Source organism: Medicago truncatula, chromosome 3, assembly GCF_003473485.1.
Source record: "Medicago truncatula cultivar Jemalong A17 chromosome 3, MtrunA17r5.0-ANR, whole genome shotgun sequence".
Lineage (NCBI taxonomy): Eukaryota > Viridiplantae > Streptophyta > Magnoliopsida > Fabales > Fabaceae > Medicago > Medicago truncatula.
Window position 1 is genome coordinate 3,960,266 of NC_053044.1, and position 18,821 is coordinate 3,979,086.

Sequence of the window (18,821 nt, forward strand, 5' to 3'; positions counted from 1 at the left end):
TTTAAATCAACTCTCACTGTCAATTAGAGTGACTATGCTCAATAAGAAAGCAACCTTTAGCAATTTATTTGACTTCGCATAAACAACCTTTGCTAGAAGGAAACATAGTTTATTTCCACACTGATTTTCTTGTTAGCCAATTTCTACTTTGTCATCATCCTATTGAACCAAGAAAAAACATACATACATGGCTGCTGCATTTGTAGGAGAAGCATTCCTTTCGGCTTCGGTAGAGGTGCTATTAAACAAGATCGTTTCCAACGAGTTTTTAAATTTCTTTCATAGCAAGGAACTTGATGTTTCACTCCTCAAAAAGCTGAAAATAACACTGTTAAGTCTTCAAGCTGTGTTGAATGATGCTGAGGAGAAGCAAATCACCAACCCTGCTGTCAAAGAATGGCTGGATGAGCTCACACATGTTGTTTTTGATGCTGATGATTTGCTTGATGAGATCAACACTGAGGCTTTGCGGTGGAAAATCGAAGGTTGCCCTCAAAGTCAAACCATCATTGATCAGGTCATATATCTTTACTCTTCTCCTTTTAAACGGTTTCCGGAAGCTATCTATTCTAGAATACATGAATTGTTTCAGAGATTAGAGCATTTTGCATTGCAAAAAGACATCCTGCAACTTAAACAAGGTGTTTCCAATAGTATTTGGTATGGAAATCCTACAAGTTCTGTTGTTGTTGATGAATCTTCTATTTGTGGTAGAGATGATGAAAAGAAGAAACTTAAAGAGTTTTTGCTTTTAGAAGATGGTAGTGTAAGTGGAAGTAAAATAGGAGTGATTTCCATTGTAGGCATGGGAGGGCTTGGAAAAACAACACTAGCTAAACTCCTTTTCAATGATCATGAAGTAGAAGACAATTTTGATCTTAAAGCTTGGGCATATATTTCAAAGGATTTTGATGTTTGTAGGGTTACTAAAGTAATTCTTGAATCTATTACTTTTAAACCTGTAGACACAAATAACCTCAACATTCTACAAGTGGAATTGCAACAAAGCTTAAGAAATAGGAGATTTTTACTTGTACTAGATGATATTTGGGATGGAAGCTATGTTGATTGGAATAATCTAATGGACATTTTTAGTGCTGGTGAAAAGGGAAGTAGAATCATTGTCACGACACGAGATGAAAGTGTTGCAAGGTCTATGCAAACCTCTTTTCCTATCTACCATTTGCTGCCTTTGGCGAGCGAAGATTGCTGGTCTTTACTTGCCAAACATGCATTTGGACCATATAATTGCAGAAACCGGTCGAACCTAGAATTTATTGGCAAAGAAATTGTGAAAAAGTGTGATGGCTTACCAATAGCTGCAGTAGCACTAGGCGGTCTTCTTCGATCCGAGTTATCAGAAAATCGCTGGAACAAGGTATTAAAAAGCAACATTTGGGATTTACCAAATGTTAAGGTGCTTCCGGCTTTGCTATTGAGTTATCATCATCTACCTTCTCCTTTAAAGCAATGTTTCACTTATTGTTCGATTTTTCCTAAGAACTTCATCTTAGAAAAACAGATGGTGGTTCAGCTGTGGATTGCAGAAGGCTTTGTACACCAGTCCAAAAGTGGAAAAACTATGGAAGAAGTGGCTGATGAATACTTTGATGAACTAGTATCGAGGTCACTTATACATCGATGGTCAGTCAATGATTGTGTACACTACAAAATGCATGACCTCATTAATGATTTAGCTACAATGGTTTCATCTTCATACTGTATCAGGTATGGCGACCGAAAGTTACAAGAAAGTGTCGAAAGAGTACGTCATTTGTCATAAAACAAAGGCAAGTATAACTCTTTCAATAAATTTGACAGCCTCTATGAATCGAAACGCCTTCGAACATTCATATCGTTACCAGTAAGACTAGAGTGGCTACCAGACCAACATTATGCTAAATATTTCTTATCAAACAAGGTTTTACATGACTTGTTATCAGAAATACGACCTCTACGGGTATTGTCCTTGTCATACTACCTTAATATCACCGATCTGCCTCAATATCTTGGAAACTTGATTCATCTCCGATATCTGGATCTTTCCAACACTAAAATTCAAAGGTTGCCATATGAAACATGCAAGCTCTACAATTTGCAGACTTTGTTGTTGTCCAGATGTTGGTTACTAATTGAATTGCCTGAGGATATGGGAAATTTGATCAATCTAAGACACCTTGATATTTGTGGCACAAACTTGAAGTACATGCCTTCACAAATAGCCAAACTACAAAATCTTCAAACTTTGTCTGCCTTTATTGTCAGCAAATCGCAAGACGGTTTGAAGGTTGGAGAGCTAAAAAACTTCACCAATCTACAAGGTAAACTTTCCATTTCAAAACTACAAAATGTTACTGATCCCTTTGAAGCTTTTCGAGCCAATTTGAAAAGCAAAGAGAAAGTTGATGAGTTATCGTTAGAATGGGATTACGGTGCTACTTTGGATACACAAATTGAAAGACTTGTACTTGAACAACTACAACCTCCTTCAAGTTTGAAGAAACTAACCATAAAATCCTATGGTGGAACTAGCTTTCCGAATTGGTTTGGTGATTCTTCATTTGCTCATATGGTGTACTTGTGCATAAGTGATTGTGATCATTGTTGGTCACTTCCACCACTTGGACAACTACTTGGTCTCAGGGAACTATACATTTCTGGTATGAAATCAGTGAAGATTGTTGGTGCTGAATTCTATGGAAGTAGTTCTAGTTCCTCTTTATTTCAACCATTTCCCTCCTTGCAGGTTTTGCGCTTCAGAGATATGCCAGAGTGGGAGGACTGGAACTTGATTGGAGATACAACAACAGATTTTCCAAATTTGTTACATCTATCTCTAAAGGATTGTCCAAAACTTAAAGGAACCTTACCTATAAACCAAATTTCCTCAACTTTTGAATTATCTGGCTGTCCTCTATTGTTTCCTAACTCAATGTTATACTTCACAGAAAACATACCAACAAACTTTCATTCATCACTTGTGCTCAACTGCACCAACTTGATCCTAGACTTAACCCTCTCGAGAATTCCTTCCTCGGCTTCATTCCCTAGAGACGGTCTACCTACAACTTTGCGGTCACTCACTTTACGTGATTGTGAGAATCTAGAATTCCTTCCTCATGAATCTTTGTGTAATTACAAATCACTTGAGGAATTGGAAATACACAATAGTTGTCATTCATTGACATCTTTTACTCTAGGCTCTCTTCCTGTGCTCAAAAGTCTTAGAATTATGCGTTGTGAACATCTGAAACTCATTTCAATTGCGGAAAATCCAACACAAAGTCTCTTGTTTCTTCAGTATTTGAGCATACGTTCTTGTTCTGAACTTGAGTCGTTTTCCACAAATGAATTTAGTGCGCACCTAATCTTACCTATTTGAATGTGTCAATGTGTGACAAGCTTAATTCACTTCCAGAACCAATCAATATTTTCACTGGCCTAAAACAATTAACTATTCAAAATCTTCCAAATCTTGTGTCTTTTGCAAATGAAGGTTTACCTATCAATTTACGAAGTTTAAACGTCTGCAGTCGCGGAAGTTCTTGGACAAGAGCTATCAGTGAGTGGATTTTGCAAAGGCTCACTTTTCTTACAACATTGCGCATTGGAGGTGATGATCTTTTGAATGCACTTATGGAAATGAATGTGCCATTGCTTCCAAATTCTCTGGTGTCACTATACATATATAATCTTCTTGATGTAAAATGCTTGGATGGAAAGTGGCTGCAGCATCTCACATCTCTTGAAAACCTTGAGATTGCATACTGTCGAAAACTCGAATCCTTGCCAGAAGAGGGACTTCCTTCTTCTCTTTCTGTATTGACCATCAAGAAGTGTCCTTTACTGGAAGCAAGTTGCAAAAGCAATGGAGGGAAAGAGTGGCCTAAAATTTCTCACATTCCATGTTTAATTATCAACAGACAAGTGATCATATGAGTGACTAGGTGAGGTGAGTCCTTGTTTGTTTTTTGCCATCATCATGTATTAACTTTCTAAAAATATTCAGTTTTCAATTTCTAAAATCTGTGTTTATAAATTCCTAAGAAGTATATGGAAGACAAATGTAGTCAATAATTGTGATAGAGACAAGTGATCTTATTCGTTTTAATAAAGTTTCTTAAAACACTATTTTCATTAGTCTCTTAAAGAAATAATGAAAATAGTGTTTTGACTACTGAACTATTGTAAACGAAAATGGTGAGCGAAATGTTGAATTTCCATTCTCTTATGTTTATTAGTTGAGGTGAAAATGAAAACAGTAAACTAGATTTTACTACTGAACTAAAGATGTTGCAATCATATGTATCTTGCCGGAGTGTCTCGGCAGTCATCCTTCAAAGGTGACAATATCAGTAGACTTTGCCATTTGCATGTCTTCTATCCTTTGCTCATGACACTTAAACTGTACCTTTTTGAACTGGACTGATTCTTTGCGAACCGAACTATACCAAATTGTTATAGTAAAACTGAAATTAGGATATATAAAAAGAAAATTAAACTGAACCGAATCAAATATAAGAGTTAAAAAAAACAAAAACAGTTAAATCAAACTGAATTGCACCAAATGAACTGAGTTGTGACAGATATAGTTCACGAACTGAATTCGTGAACAACCATCATAGTTCCATTCTTTTCAAGTGCAGTTAGTATGGTGGGTTAGATTGTATTGATTTTCCACTTAGACATAGCCAAGTTTTTCCAAGTTCTGTCTTAGTAAATAAGTTAATGTCACTTATTAATCTTCCATACAAAACCTTAGGGATTTTTTATTTTTTTATTTTTTTATGTTTTCCTAGTAAGGACAAATTAAATGAACTTCTTGGAAAAATGTAAGGCCTAGCAGCCAGACCTATTACAGTTAGAGGCAGTGGATTGGCTCACATCATCAAGGTAAAGATTGGTTTTTGCGAAAACAAACGATCTTTTTTTCAATGTCATTCAATATCGCATAGTTGTCAAATCGAGATTTAAATTGTTAATCTGAAGATCTATTTTTTTAATGGTGAATCGAATCTTACTAGATATATATCATCAACAAAAAATATAACATTTTTAAGTGCAAGAAAGCAACATAGCAACGTCATTTGAAAGGTTAGAGTCAGCTAATGCCTTCACTTTTAAGGCTCGTCGTTTGAAAGGTTTTGTATTGTATCACAATACTCGATTATTTAACAGTGTTGTAACCGAGCAAGAGATCGATTTAGTAAGTATGTCTTTCTCGAAACAAATTATATATTCGAGCCCAAGGCATAAATCAGATTATGGTGCTCATTTATTTTATCAAGTATGAAGATTAATCTTTCGTGTTAATTACTCTATAGATACTATCGGGAAAGAAGATTGCAGGAGACATGGAAAATATACCTAAAAAAATCCTTTTGAATTATTGTATTTGAAAAAATAAATTATTATTCATAAAATGATTTTATTACGACTAGCGAAAAGACGGGCACGTTGCGCCAACGTTTGAAAATTATTAACGATGTTCTTTTTATGAAATTTTGATTTGGATTAAAACTAAAAATATAAATGTTTGTTGCTTTTAAGTTATAACAAACCAAACTAATCATGATTATTTATTTCAATGACACCGATATAAAAAAATATATAATATAAATTCTTTATTTAATGACACCAACAACAATCTTTATTATAGAAAAAATTGTTCAAAGGTATCTCAATTTTACATAAGAATTGTTTGCTACTACATATATCAACAAGATGCATCTTTTTTTCAAAGGTGACAATAGAATATCAGTAAAAATATAAATGTTTGTTGTTTCAAGTTATAACAAATCAAGCTAACCATGATTATTTATTTCAATGACACAAAAAAATATAATCTAAATTTGTTTTTTTTCAATGAAACCAACAACAATCTTTATTGTAGAAAAAGTTGTTTAAGGGTATAATTGAGATAATGAAAAAGTAAATATAAATATACTCATCTCGTTTGTTACATTTTTTAAATGATAAAGGAAAACAAAAAACAGACATATATATAAGAATAAATTTAAATATTAAAAAAATATAACAGACACGATATGAATATATATATATATGTTTGTGTGTGCGCGCGCGCGTGTCTGTGTTTTTTTTCCTTTATTATTTAAAAAATGTAACAACTAGATGAGTATATATATACTAACTTTTTCATTATCCCAATTATACTTTTAAACAATTTTTTTTATAATTAAAATTGTTGTTGGTGTAATTAAAAAAAAGAATTTAGATTATAATTTTTTGTTATATTGTTAGTGTCGTTTAAATAAATAATAATGATTAGTTTGGTTTGTTTTTTTTTATTTAGGGAATTAGTTTGGTTTGTTATAACTTGAAAGCAACAAACATTTATATTTTTAGTTTTAATCCAAATCAAAATTTCATAAAAAAAAAAATTAAAAAAAAATAATAATAATTCTAGATTACCCTATCTTGTTTAGAGAGTATTTACCCCTTCATGATATCAACCAATCAAAATGTAATATATATTGACAACATTAAATGTCATAAATGACTCAATTTTTTCTAAAAAAAAAAAAAATCAATTTTAATCATAAGGTAACTTTTAATACTTTTAATTTTTATTAAATTATAGACAGGATTACATTATAGGTCTTTTATCTTATTTATTTGTAACACTTTGGTCCTTTATCTTTATTTTTTTTTTCCATTTTGGTCTTTTATCTCTCATAAAAGCACATACACATATTTTTTTTTAATATATTTTTATTAAAAATGAAAAAATCCAGAATTATGATGAAGATGTTCATCATCTTCGTAGAATCAAAAAAATTTCTACACAAATATATCTCCAAATATCATGAATTAATGTTATGTTCCCCTCAAATCTTCTTTTAAACACAAAAATCAAAACCCTATTGGAGAAAGAGATTTAGTTTCATCACAAAAAAAAAAAAAAGATTTAGTTATATAAATTATCACACCGTATATTATTATTATTATTTTTTTTTTTTAACTCAATATTCAAATCCGGCATAAAAATAACCCCAAAATTGAGAGCAGCTTTGCACATCAATTTTTTTGTTTCCAGAACAATCTTAACTTTCGTAAAGCCTAACCCTTCCGCCGGTGACTAAGCCTCCACCATCCACCTTGCAACATTTGTGAAATTAAGGTTTTGAATTTTGTGTTTAAAAGAAGATTTGAGGTGAATATAACATTAATTCACGATATTTGAAGATATGTTTTAGTAGAATTTTTTTATTTTATTTAAAGAAGATGATGAAGATTCAAAGGAAGAAGATGAAGATGATGAACATCTTCATCATATTTCTGAATTTTTTTCATTTTTAATAAAAATATATTTTTAAAAATAAAATAATGTATTTTTTAATAAAAAAAAAATGAGAAAAAAGATGTATATGTAATCTTGACTTAATTACATTTAGGTGTTCAATCTTAATTAATTTACGCTACATGATTGGCTTAAAAAAATTCAAATTTCACATCAAATTTCATTCATCTGCCGCATTTTGATTGTTCAATTTTGATTCATTCATCAAATTTCATTATCAGTTACATTCATAAAATTTTTTCTTCCCATTTTGATTGTTCAATTTTGTCGTTCCAAACTGCCGCATTTTTTAATTTTCGTGAGAATCGTCGTCGTTTGTTTGATTCCAAATATCGTGTGAATTTTCGTTATTTCCAGTACCACGTCAAGTATGGTGATTTGATTTTTCTTTTTGATTTGATTTTTCTTTGTTGTGAGGTAGTTAATTATAACAATTGAGTAAGTCATCTGTTGTACTTTGAGGACTGCTAGCAGGTGTTGCCGCTGTGATGTTGTGGGAGTTTGCTAGCATTTTTTTCGGTTGCTGCTGAAATTGTTATGTGATGAGGCTTTTGTTCTTTTGTTTGGACTTAAATGTTTTGGATGATAGTGAGGCAGGTCTATACGTGTTAGCAGATTTTATTAGGTTGGCCGCTTAAATAAAAAAAAAAGTCACGATACCTGACACGGTTTTAGAAACAACGACAATTCTCACTATAATTGGAAACTGCGGCAGTTTGGAACGACAAAATTGAACAATCAAAATGGGAAGAAGAATGAAAAAGAAACAAGAATTGATCAATTTGGAAGAATAAAGAAGAAGAAATTTGAATGAATGAGATGTTTTTGTTCTCACGTTCGGGGTTTTAGAATGAAAGAAATTTTATGAATGTAAGTGATGAATTTAAGGATATCCAGATGAAAAAAAAAAATTTGATGTAAAATTTTATTTGTTATAAGTCTTGTAGTGTAAATTAATTAAGATTGAACACCTTAATATAATTAAATAAAAATTTAAAGTATTAAAAGTTACTATATGATTAAGATTAACTCTCCTTACAAAAAAAGATTAAGATTAACACTTTTTTGGTAAAAAAAAATAGATTAACTCTTTTATTTTTAGAAAAAATCTACTCATTTATTTGACATTTAGTGTTTTCTATGTATATTATATTTTGATTGATTGATATCATGAGAGTGTAATTACCCTCTAAACAAGAGAGGGTAACGTAAGCCTAATAATTTTAAAGCGTTAGCGCAATAAAAAGATCGGAAAGACGACCACTCACTGTTTTTTTGCTAAAATGTTATACCTTAAAAAAAACTAAAATGCTGTAATATTTTGAAAGATATGGTCTTGTAACAAACATTTCCGATATATTTTAAAAAGCAAAACTAATCCATCCCTAAAAAAAACTAACTTATCCGATAAATTTCACTGCTTTTAAAAAAAAAAAAAAAAAAAAAAAACTAGTCACACGGATCGAAGCTTGTGATCGTTGATAACATAGTCATCCGACGGTCATAAATTTATGTAATCCAAATTGAATATTTTAGTTAGTGCTATAAATAAACATCCCCAGATCATAGTTTACTTCACTTCACACATAAAATTCAACACTCAAACTCGGCAGTTGTTAATGGCTATCGTTAAGCAAAAACTCTTTGGGTCAGAAAAGAGCAAGCAAAAGATCAAGTCTACTGGAGTTCAAGCACCAAGAAAAGTCGCTCGTAAATTCGCTCGGAAAACAACTCCAGCCTTCAAGATGGTGAAGAAACCTACACTTGAGATTAATGGATACGTCTGGGTTATTCACAAATCTTAGTTTTTTTTTGTTGTTTTTAGAAGAAATCCATGTCATAGTTGTTATGCAAATTATGTACCGTACTCTTGTTCAATGAAATTATTGTGTAAACGGTTTAATTCAATAAAGTTGGTTCGATGTTGCATGTATATTATGGGAAAAGACAATAAAAAAAAAAAATCCATCGATTTTACCATCTTATATTTGCGTGTATCCTTTAGAATTTCTATCGATTTTACGATTTTATGCACTCGTAACAAGCTTATAATATTAGACGAACAATTATTTTTATTTTGGGATGATAAAAATCCTCTTAGGTTTACACTTTACGGGACATGTCATCACCCTTAACAATGTTTGCTAACATAGATTAACAAAAAGAAAACTCGATAGACATTTTATGATTGAGGAATAGATTGAATCATTCATATTGTCAAGGCTACATGAATTTGAGCAAACTGATACAAAGAAAAAAGAGCTTCTGCAATATTTCAAGGATGTGGATGTGGTATATAGATAGATAGATAGCCAATTTTGTCTCTCCACGTTAGCCTTTGGAATAGAAACTGCAACAAATACGATCCTTTTCTCCTTATTTTATGCCAAAATCATTAAAATAAATCTTCCACTATATATTCTCCTATTATTTCTTCTTCTTTTTTCATATAAAACATGATTTTCATTAACAAATATAGCATAATTGTTCTTCAACTGCGGGTTGTTTTGCTTCATGGTGTGTCAACAAACCCTTCACTCATCTTCATTAACAAATATCTAAAAGGCATAAGACAATTGATGAATTAGTTTTATAACAGTTACAAATTTTGATTCCAAAAGACTTAATAGGTTTACTGGGTTGAAAAAATCATCGATGTAGCAATTGTTGCATCATTATTATTTTTTTCCAATCTAATAATAAACTTGTTAAGTTCTTCAGGAATTAAATTTTGAAACTCTTGTAAAATGAATTCTTGATTCTTGTTGTTGCCTTTGAGATCTTTGTTAGTGATAAATGGTGAAGGATCAATTTAATCTCTAATCTCTAGTATATTTTTTCACGTGGTTAAAGTTTAGATGAGTTATCCCGTGAGCTTAGTTCAGTTGGTATGGATATTGCATATTATATGCAGGAGCCGGGGTTCGAACTCCGGACACTCCACTTCTCCACAATTAAATTGTGTGAGCTCTAGCCACTAGACTACTTGACAAAAAAAAAAAAAGTTTAGGTGAGTTTAAAGCTCTTTATAATTTATTGTTTAAGTGATTCTCTCAATATTATTTTTTTAAGAAGATGCTCTCGGTATCTATAAATATACCACTCAATAAATAACACATAACAAATAGATCTATACTATCCTTTCAGCACTTTTGGGTTGAATTTTTTTTTTCTTTCAAAAATACCCTTACTTTTCAATATAAATAACACATACACATAAGTATAGTAATACTTACTTTTTCATCATTTCAATCATACCCTTAAACAACTTTTTCTATAATAAAATTGTTGTTATATTATATTATTGTCGGTCTCGTTGAAATAGATAATCATGGTTAGTTTGATTTTTTATAACTTGAAAACAACAAACATTTATATTTTTTAAAGTTTTAATCAAAATCAAAATTTTATAAAAAAAACACCGTTTATAGATTTCAAACGTTAGCGCAATAAAAAGAGCGAAAAGACGGACACATCGCTAGTCATGTATAAAGATTTAAAAGATTGTAAAAATCAAGTTTTTTTTAGATGTCAAAATTTTTCAATTGAAAAAAAAAATTGCACTTGAAATTTAGGCTTTAATACATTGTTATTCTATTTTTTAAACTAATTTGTCTATGATAAATATAGTTTGTTATGATATGAAACTGCAAATTTTTCATACCTATAATTTTAATCAAAACTAAAATTTCTAGAAAAATTAATGTTGTTGTTTTATACTCATTATCCCCATTCGCCATATAAATAGCGGATGCGTATGACTTATATTCACTTCATGGTTCGGTTTAGAAAGAAAATCGATCTGATCTTTAAAGCAGTCGGTAAAATTGAACTAAACTATAACGGTTCGTCCCAAACCAAACTGGAATTGTCTTTAAAAAAAAAAAAAAAAGAACTGTCTTTTTGAACTAGACATAGCCAAGTCTTTCATAGTTCTGTCTTAGTAAATAAGATTTTTTTTATGTTATCCTAGTAAAGGACAAAAAGAGCTTGGCAGTTATTAAAAAATATGATGGCCTTTCTAGGAAGAGAATATCACATGTAAGAGCTTCTTGGAAGGATGTAAGGTCTGCGAAAACAAACGATCCTTTTTAAAATATGATTCAATGTCTTCAGAGCATAGTTGTCAAATCGAAATTTAAATTGTGAATCTGAAGATCTATTTTTCTAATGGTGAATCAAATCTTATTAGATATATTTGCAACAAAAATATTAACATTTTTAAGTACAAGAAAGCAACATAGCTTGAAAGGTTAGAGTTAGCTAACCCTTCACTTTTCAGGCTCATCGTTTGAAAGGTTTTGTATTGTATCACAAAATACTCGATTATTAAACAGTGTGGTGACCGAGCAAGAGATCGATTTGGTAAGTATGTCTTTCTCGAAACAAATTATATATTCGAGCCCAAGGCATAAATGGTGGCGTTATGGTGCTCATTTATTTTACCAAGTATGAAGATTAATGTTTGGTGTTACTCTATAGATACTATCAAGAAAACTGTAGGAAAAAGAAGAATGCATGAGATATAATTTAATTGGATCTCCAATTCAGACAAAATATTCAAATCATTAGACATGAAAAATAAACCTAAAAAGGTCAGAGTGATTTTTTATTTTTATTTTGTTGAATGGCAAATAGATATATATAGATATATAAGAAAAAGGTAATCAATGTACATGAGGAATGGAACACACAAAATGCCCAAAAACACCCCAACCAAACCTGAAGAAAGAGCACCTACAACACTGAAACCAACAACAAAAAGACCATCCCTGTCCTCCTAGCTAATGACTAAAATCAAAAGCAAAATGGACCTAATGAGGGTGATTCTTAAATAATACTTATATGGAATGACTAAAATGACATTCATAGCACATCTCCTTCAGAGGAAGAATACACCCCGTCCGTCAACCTATATGGAATATCAGTGCTCAATGCTCGTCTAGCTGGTCCTGCAAGAAGCCAAATATAGCTTTAACTTAGATTATGATCAACTTTGGATAATATTATAAAGAGATCAATGATTATTAATCAAAATGCTTTGACGTGATGATTATTGTATAGACATTTTACCATGTCATCAAAAGTCCAGAGGATGATGTTGTTTCTCAAAAGTTGCATGCGAACCGTGCTGTCTTTGTAGTATTCATCTCCCAATTTGAGCTCATTACGTGCTTCATCTAAAGCCTATCAACAAGGAAAAGAAAATTGATTCAGTACATGTACAAGCCAAACATGAACAGAAAAGAGAGACACATAAAGCATTTGATAAGAATAGGTCTTTGTTCATTCACCGACACATATAATTACATGCAATATTATTAATTTTCTCAAACTATTATCATTGTTGACGTATCCGTGCTTCATAGAAAACATTCATCACAAATTAATGGAAGAACACAACTATTAGTATAACTTCATAGTGCATATATCCCTCATAGTCATTGCAAAACAAACAAACAAGATTGGATTAACACAAACCTGTCTAGCCATGTCAAGACCTTCGTCAAACCGGTTAAGAATTTCATAATAGAAAACCGAGAAATTCAAAGCCAAACCCAATCTTATAGGATGAGAAGATCGAAGATCTGCCGCAGCAATATCCTTCAAACAATCACAACAAATTAGTTAATAAATCTTTCAAATTAAAAATCTTCTTATATATTAAAGTTAACAAGTAAGCCCTAATTTTAACCTAAACCCTATTGCATAATTTTACTGTTTTAACCCTAATGTTCACACCTAATCTCCTATTTTCATGAACAATCTTCTTATATATTAAAGTTAACATGTAAGCCCTAATTTTAACCTAAACCCTATTGCATAATTTTACTGTTTTAACCCTAATGTTCACACCTAATCTCCTATTTTCATGAACAATCCTAATGCTCTCTCCTAATCTTCTTATCTTCTTATATATTAAAGTTAACAAGTAAGCCCTAATTTTAACCTAAACCCTATTGCATAATTTTACTGTTTTAACCCTAATGTTCACACCTAATCTCCTATTTTCATGAACAATCCTATTGCTCTCGCCTAATCTTCTTATATATTAAAGGTAACCCGTAAGCCCTAATTTTAACCTAAATCCTATTGCATAATTTTACCGTTTTAACCCTAATGCTCACACCTAATCTTATATTTTCATGAACAACCCTAATGCTCACACCTAATCTCATATTTTCATGAGCCCTAATTTTAACCTAAACCCTGTTGCATAATTTTACCGTTTTAACCCTAATGCTCACACCTAATCTTCTATTTTCATGAACAACGCCAATGCTCACACCTAATCTCCTATTTTCACGAACAAAGCAAATCGGCATCGCTTTATTTCCCCTATTTCTTCAAAACAAATCGCCCTATTTCTTCAACAAAACAAATCGCCCTATTGGAATAAAAGGGTTTTGAAAGATTATAGCAACATTTTTTTTGTTAATATTACACTTTTCATCCAGATTAGAACTGAACTCTCTTTGTTAAATATTTACCACAAAATGCACCTGAATTTTGCAATCTATATAAACAGGTGGAAGAAACATTTCAACAAACAGTTAAAGGATATCATTTACGGTAAATGCCAAATATTCGATAAAAGGAAAATTATTTAAATAAAACATTTTACATGTTGAGGTTAAGAATGAACTATTTTTAGGTACATAATATAACATTAACATATAATTTTTACAAAAGAATGAAGTAACATTTTTTCAAAAAAAAAAAAAAAAATACGAAGTAACATACCAATAATATAATATTGACATATAATTTTAACAAAAGAATGAAGTAACACACGATTGATAAAAATTAATATTTTTTTGGTGAATAAGCGTGGTGTCTGAGGTTCAAATTCCAACATCTGCATATATTTGGGACCACATATTTCATTCTCTTTAATATGCATTGAGATTTGTTTTTGTCTACTATATCTACAATGTATATGACCCGTGCGGCAGCACGGGTGGAAAGTCTAGTAATAATAATAACTAAATAAAACAACTTTTTTTTTAGGGTTAGGGTTTAGAGAAAAAAAAAACCTGTGCAGCCTTGTAAGACAAGATAATATCCTCAACAGCAGATTTTTTGTCATCACCAATCTTAAACTCAGCCATATACCTTTGATAATCACCTTTCATCTGATAATAAACAACCCTAATCTCACTCGATGAAGCAGAAGGTATAAGTTTCGAATCCAGCAACTCCAGAATACTACCACAAACATTCTCCAACTCGGATTCAACTTTGGACTTGTATTTCTTAACATGCACAAAGTGATCATCTTCATTCTTTCTACCTTCTTCCTCCTTCGAAAGGATTCTCAACGCCGCACGAAGTGGTTCGGTCGCGTTCTTGTAAGCGACAGATAGTAGGTTCATCTCTTCCAAGCTAAGCTCTGAGGCTGGTGTGTACCCTACAACTATCTTCTGCATGAAGGAAACCATCTCCTCGTAGCGTTCCGCTTGTTGTGCTAGTTTTGCATGGAACACATACTCTTCTCTCCTTAGTCTCTCTGCGACCGTAAAACCCATGATTCTCTTCTCTCGTTTGTTTGACTGTTTTGTTTTTCGATCGAGTGTGAGTGTGTGATTGTGAGAGTCACGATACCTATATATACACATACGAATGAAATAACTGAATTGAGTAATTTGCGTAAAAGATATGTATTAACTTTGTGTTTTGTAACAAAATAAATCTTTCTCTAATTATCTTATTATGCAAGTTAATGATCAACTAAAACACAATTTTACCTCATCTTAATCTTTTGAATCTCAGCATATATTTACGCTTTTATTTTTTCTAACTTAAAATCCTATTTAGATGAGAGAAAAACCGACTTTCAAAAGATCCATGTGATTTTCTAACAAAAAAAATCCTTTTGAATTATTGTATTTGAAAAAATAAATTATTATTCATAAAATGATTTTATTACGACTTAGCGAAAAGACGGGCACGTTACGTCAACGTTTGAAAATTATTAACGGTGTTTTTTGTATGAAATTTTGATATGGATTAAAACTAAAAATATAAATGTTTGTTGCTTTTAAGTTATAACAAACCAAACTAATCATGATTATTTATTTCAATGACACCAATATAACAAAAAAAAAAATATAATACAAATTCTTTTTTTAATGACATCAACAACAATCTTTATTATAGAAAAAATTGTTCAAAGGTATCTCAATTTTACATAAGAATTGTTTGGTACTACATATACCAACAAGATGCATCTTTTTTTCGACAACACAAATCATAAGAACTCCACAATAAAGCATGCTTGACTTGGAGCAATTTTGGTATGGGTGACCTTCTGGAAAGTTTCCCAAAAAGCGTGTGAGTATGGACAAAACAAGGTGAAAAGACTCGTGTTGATCTGTGGGGTCAGTCAGCAATTCTGAAAATGGTATGGGATGTTACAAGTAGTATCAGAGCATACCTCTTCTGGTACGATGTGGTTCGGCGAGAAACCAAGCAGAAGTTGATGGCCATGTAACGCTTGAGGCTGACGAGGGTGGAGAGTGGTCGTGCGGTGAACAAGGCATGACAATAAGTGGCTCCGGCAGCTTCTAAGCAACCGAATTCACGTCAGAATGAGTTAGTGAGAGAGAGAGAGAGAGAGAGAGAGAGAGAGAGAGAGAGAGAACAAGTGGTAAAGTTAATAAAAGTAGTGAATGAAAGTTTTTGGTGAGGGTTAGGGTTGATGTTGAATGTTTCACGGTGAGAAAGGGTTTCAGTGAGGGTTCCACGTCGACGGTGAGGAGAGAGGGTTGATGATGATGAATTTGGGTTTCATGAGCTGGTTGATAGTGATAAGAAAGAGTTTATGTGAAAATTTGGGGGAAATGGTTTCCCCAGGGTGAGAATTTTGAATTTTGGACTTTAATGAATTTGGGGCTTCTGATTTTTATATACGTTTGTTATATTTTAATTTAAATATATTTTAAATGGGGTTAAACCATTAAATCATTTAATATCTATTGAGGTTAAAATCCTCTCTCTAACCAGGTTTTTAAGTCAAGTGGATAACTGCCTACTTAAAATCTTTGAGCTAATAAGTGTTTATTATACCAGTGAAACTCTTGTGTACTTCTTAAATATAAACATAATCCTCAATCTTAAATGACACAAAACTAAACTAAATATTAGTCAAAAGACCAAAACAAAACTAATAGAGAAGCTAAAAGATCAAATATATAATTAGGCATTTTGTATTCTTGTAAAAAAGAACGTAATTTATATTCTAGTAACTCAAAGCATGATGAAAAAGGAATCGAGATCCTCTCCTGCCACTGGACGGTCTTCTCAATCTCGATCATTGATTTTATTTTCATGCTTGCGATCAACAATACATAATGATGGAGGAACAACTCTAATTAGAACAAAGAAAGTAAAATAAGGGGAAGCACATAAGATAATTTGGGTCCTAATAAAAGCTCCTCCCTCCAACTCTAAATCATAGTCGTTTAAGGTTTGTTAAGAAAATGATTAATTGTATTAATTTCAATGATAAAATTAATATCATTTACTAAAACATTCTTATTAGTTGTAGTTAGTGGGGTACTTAAGTTGGATGAAATTCAATAAATAAGGGTATAATAATGGAAAAAAATAATAAATGTTACATTGGTATTCAAGAGTAACAATTATTTTGAGAAAAAGAAAAATGCTAAAGACACAAATATTGTGAGACGAAAAGAGTATATTTTTTTTATATATAAAGCTATAGATGGAACTAAGGATATGTTTGTTACCGATTAAAACAAAATGATTTTGACATTGAATAACTTAGAGATTATTATTTAAAGATTGAGAAATACTAGCAACACATATTTTTCAACACATTCTCTTTGATTGGTTAAAATTCACATGGGTCCCACCAAATCATGTGCACATGATTTGGTGGGACCCATGTGAATTTTAACCAATCAAAGAGAGTGTGTTGAAAAGTGTGTGTTAAATGTATGTTGTTAGCATTCCTCTTAGAGATTTTATAAAAAATCAAAATTTATTTTGCATTTGTTTATCGTAATAAAATCACTTAAAAAGGAACATAATTTAGTTTGTTTGGCAAAAAAAGGATTTTGTTTTTCACAACAATACATCAATTTTTTGACATTAAGTCAATTTCTTTTTTTAACAAACAAAAAATGAATTATATTAACATCAACAATGTAGTCTCTTTAGCAAAAGGTGTGCCAAAAAAGACCACTAAAATATACAAAAGACAACTAAGTAATAAGACAATAAGGCCAAATTAACTAATTTCAAAATAAGTAAATGAGCACGACCACCAACTATGATAGTCTAAGACAAAAGTTATGTTATGTCCTAGAACGATGTTATCTTGAGGAAGATAATAATACTCACATTGATACGACAGATTGATGAAGAAGATGCTTCGTTGTGGAAGATTTTGCTGGAATCCATGGAAGAAACCCTGTTGTCAGTGAGACAGAAGGGGGTGGTACCTGCACACGCGCTCTGACGCCCAAGTCAGGTGGAAAACAATGAGGTTGGGAGGTTTATAAGATAGAATGAACTTACTTGGAATTGTGGTGGAGTGTTGTATATAGACTATTACTTTTCCCACCCTATGGCCTTCTCCCGCGCCCTGTAATTTTTCAAAAAATGCCCTTGTGCATTCCGGATTTTAAAATCCAGATTCATGTTTACTATTTCGGATTTTATAATCCGAACAATTCTTATGTATAATCAGCCATCAGACTCTCTCAAATTTTAACAGTTTTGAGTTTTGTTTTTAAAAACAACAAAAAAAAACTAAGTAAAAAATGTTTAAAACATGTCAAATAAAATCATAAAAATATAAAAATAGCACCAAAAAATTCTAAAAATCAAATAAAACTAATGCAAATTTTTTCGGATTTTTCTGAGAATATGAAAAATTAAAAATGGATCTAAACGATTGAATTTTGGATTTTGAGGGGCGGAGTCCCGTAAGAAATTCCTTCTAAGGGTGTCATGGTCCTTGAATTTTTTCTGATTTTCTGGGCAAGTTTCCGAGCAATCCGATCAAGTAATCTGAAAACCCGATTTTTGACTAAGAACATGTAACAATGACCCAAAGCAGAAGGATGAGAGTTATGAAGATTAATATTGTCCATAAAATGATCATCCATGTTACAAACATGTTTAGAATTTGTGCTGATACAGTTCGGATTATATAATCCGAACTGTTTTACCTTGAAAAAGGGTGTTTAGGGGGTTTCCGGATTATGTAATCCAAAAACATCATGTAACGCGCTCTATTTTTTGAAGTTTTCGGATTACAAAATCCGGAAAAACCAGTAACTCCACTTTTCACCCTATAACAAAGGAAAACACCATTCCGGATTATGAAATCCGGAATGATTCGAGGGTAATTTTGGAAGAAAAAAAAATAGGGCGCACGAGGAAAGGCATAGGGTGGAAAAAGTAATGCTCCAGTGTATATAGGCATATGAGAGTATAATGGACTTGAAGCCTTAGACGGACCGAAACA

The 18,821-nt window shown here is 31.6% G+C and overlaps 3 protein-coding genes across 3 annotated transcripts; 2 read left to right on the top strand and 1 right to left on the bottom strand.

Moving 5' to 3' along the window:
- Positions 1 to 113: 113 nt before the first annotated feature.
- Positions 114 to 4,231, top strand: LOC112416086 (putative disease resistance RPP13-like protein 1). Its single transcript, XM_024778592.1, has 2 exons — positions 114 to 2,660; positions 2,747 to 4,231. Exon 1 carries the CDS (start codon positions 188 to 190, stop codon positions 1,781 to 1,783), a length of 1,596 nt encoding a protein of 531 aa, XP_024634360.1. The 5' UTR covers positions 114 to 187; the 3' UTR covers positions 1,784 to 2,660; positions 2,747 to 4,231.
- LOC11415267 (putative disease resistance protein At3g14460) lies at positions 2,150 to 3,382 on the top strand. The gene has a single exon (XM_024778619.1). It carries the CDS (start codon positions 2,150 to 2,152, stop codon positions 3,380 to 3,382), a length of 1,233 nt encoding a protein of 410 aa, XP_024634387.1.
- Positions 4,232 to 12,252: 8,021 nt separating the features above from the next.
- LOC11434284 (14-3-3-like protein B) lies at positions 12,253 to 14,850 on the bottom strand. Its single transcript, XM_003598420.2, has 4 exons — positions 14,359 to 14,850; positions 12,803 to 12,925; positions 12,395 to 12,508; positions 12,253 to 12,273 (listed from the first exon to the last, which is right to left on the bottom strand). Exons 1-4 carry the CDS (start codon positions 14,848 to 14,850, stop codon positions 12,253 to 12,255), a joined length of 750 nt encoding a protein of 249 aa, XP_003598468.2.
- Between the last annotated feature and the right edge of the window lie 3,971 nt (positions 14,851 to 18,821).

Coding starts and splice junctions, on each gene's coding strand:
- LOC112416086 (XM_024778592.1), top strand. CDS start 188: ATGGCTGCTGCATTTGTAGGAGAAGCATTCCTTTCGGCTTCGGTAGAG.
- LOC11415267 (XM_024778619.1), top strand. CDS start 2,150: ATGGGAAATTTGATCAATCTAAGACACCTTGATATTTGTGGCACAAAC.
- LOC11434284 (XM_003598420.2), bottom strand. CDS start 14,850: ATGGGTTTTACGGTCGCAGAGAGACTAAGGAGAGAAGAGTATGTGTTC. Junction 12,926..14,358: donor TGTCTTACAAGGCTGCACAG/GTTTTTTTTTTC, acceptor GATTGTTTGAAG/GATATTGCTGCGGCAGATCT. Junction 12,274..12,394: donor TCTGGACTTTTGATGACATG/GTAAAATGTCTA, acceptor GGCTTCTTGCAG/GACCAGCTAGACGAGCATTG.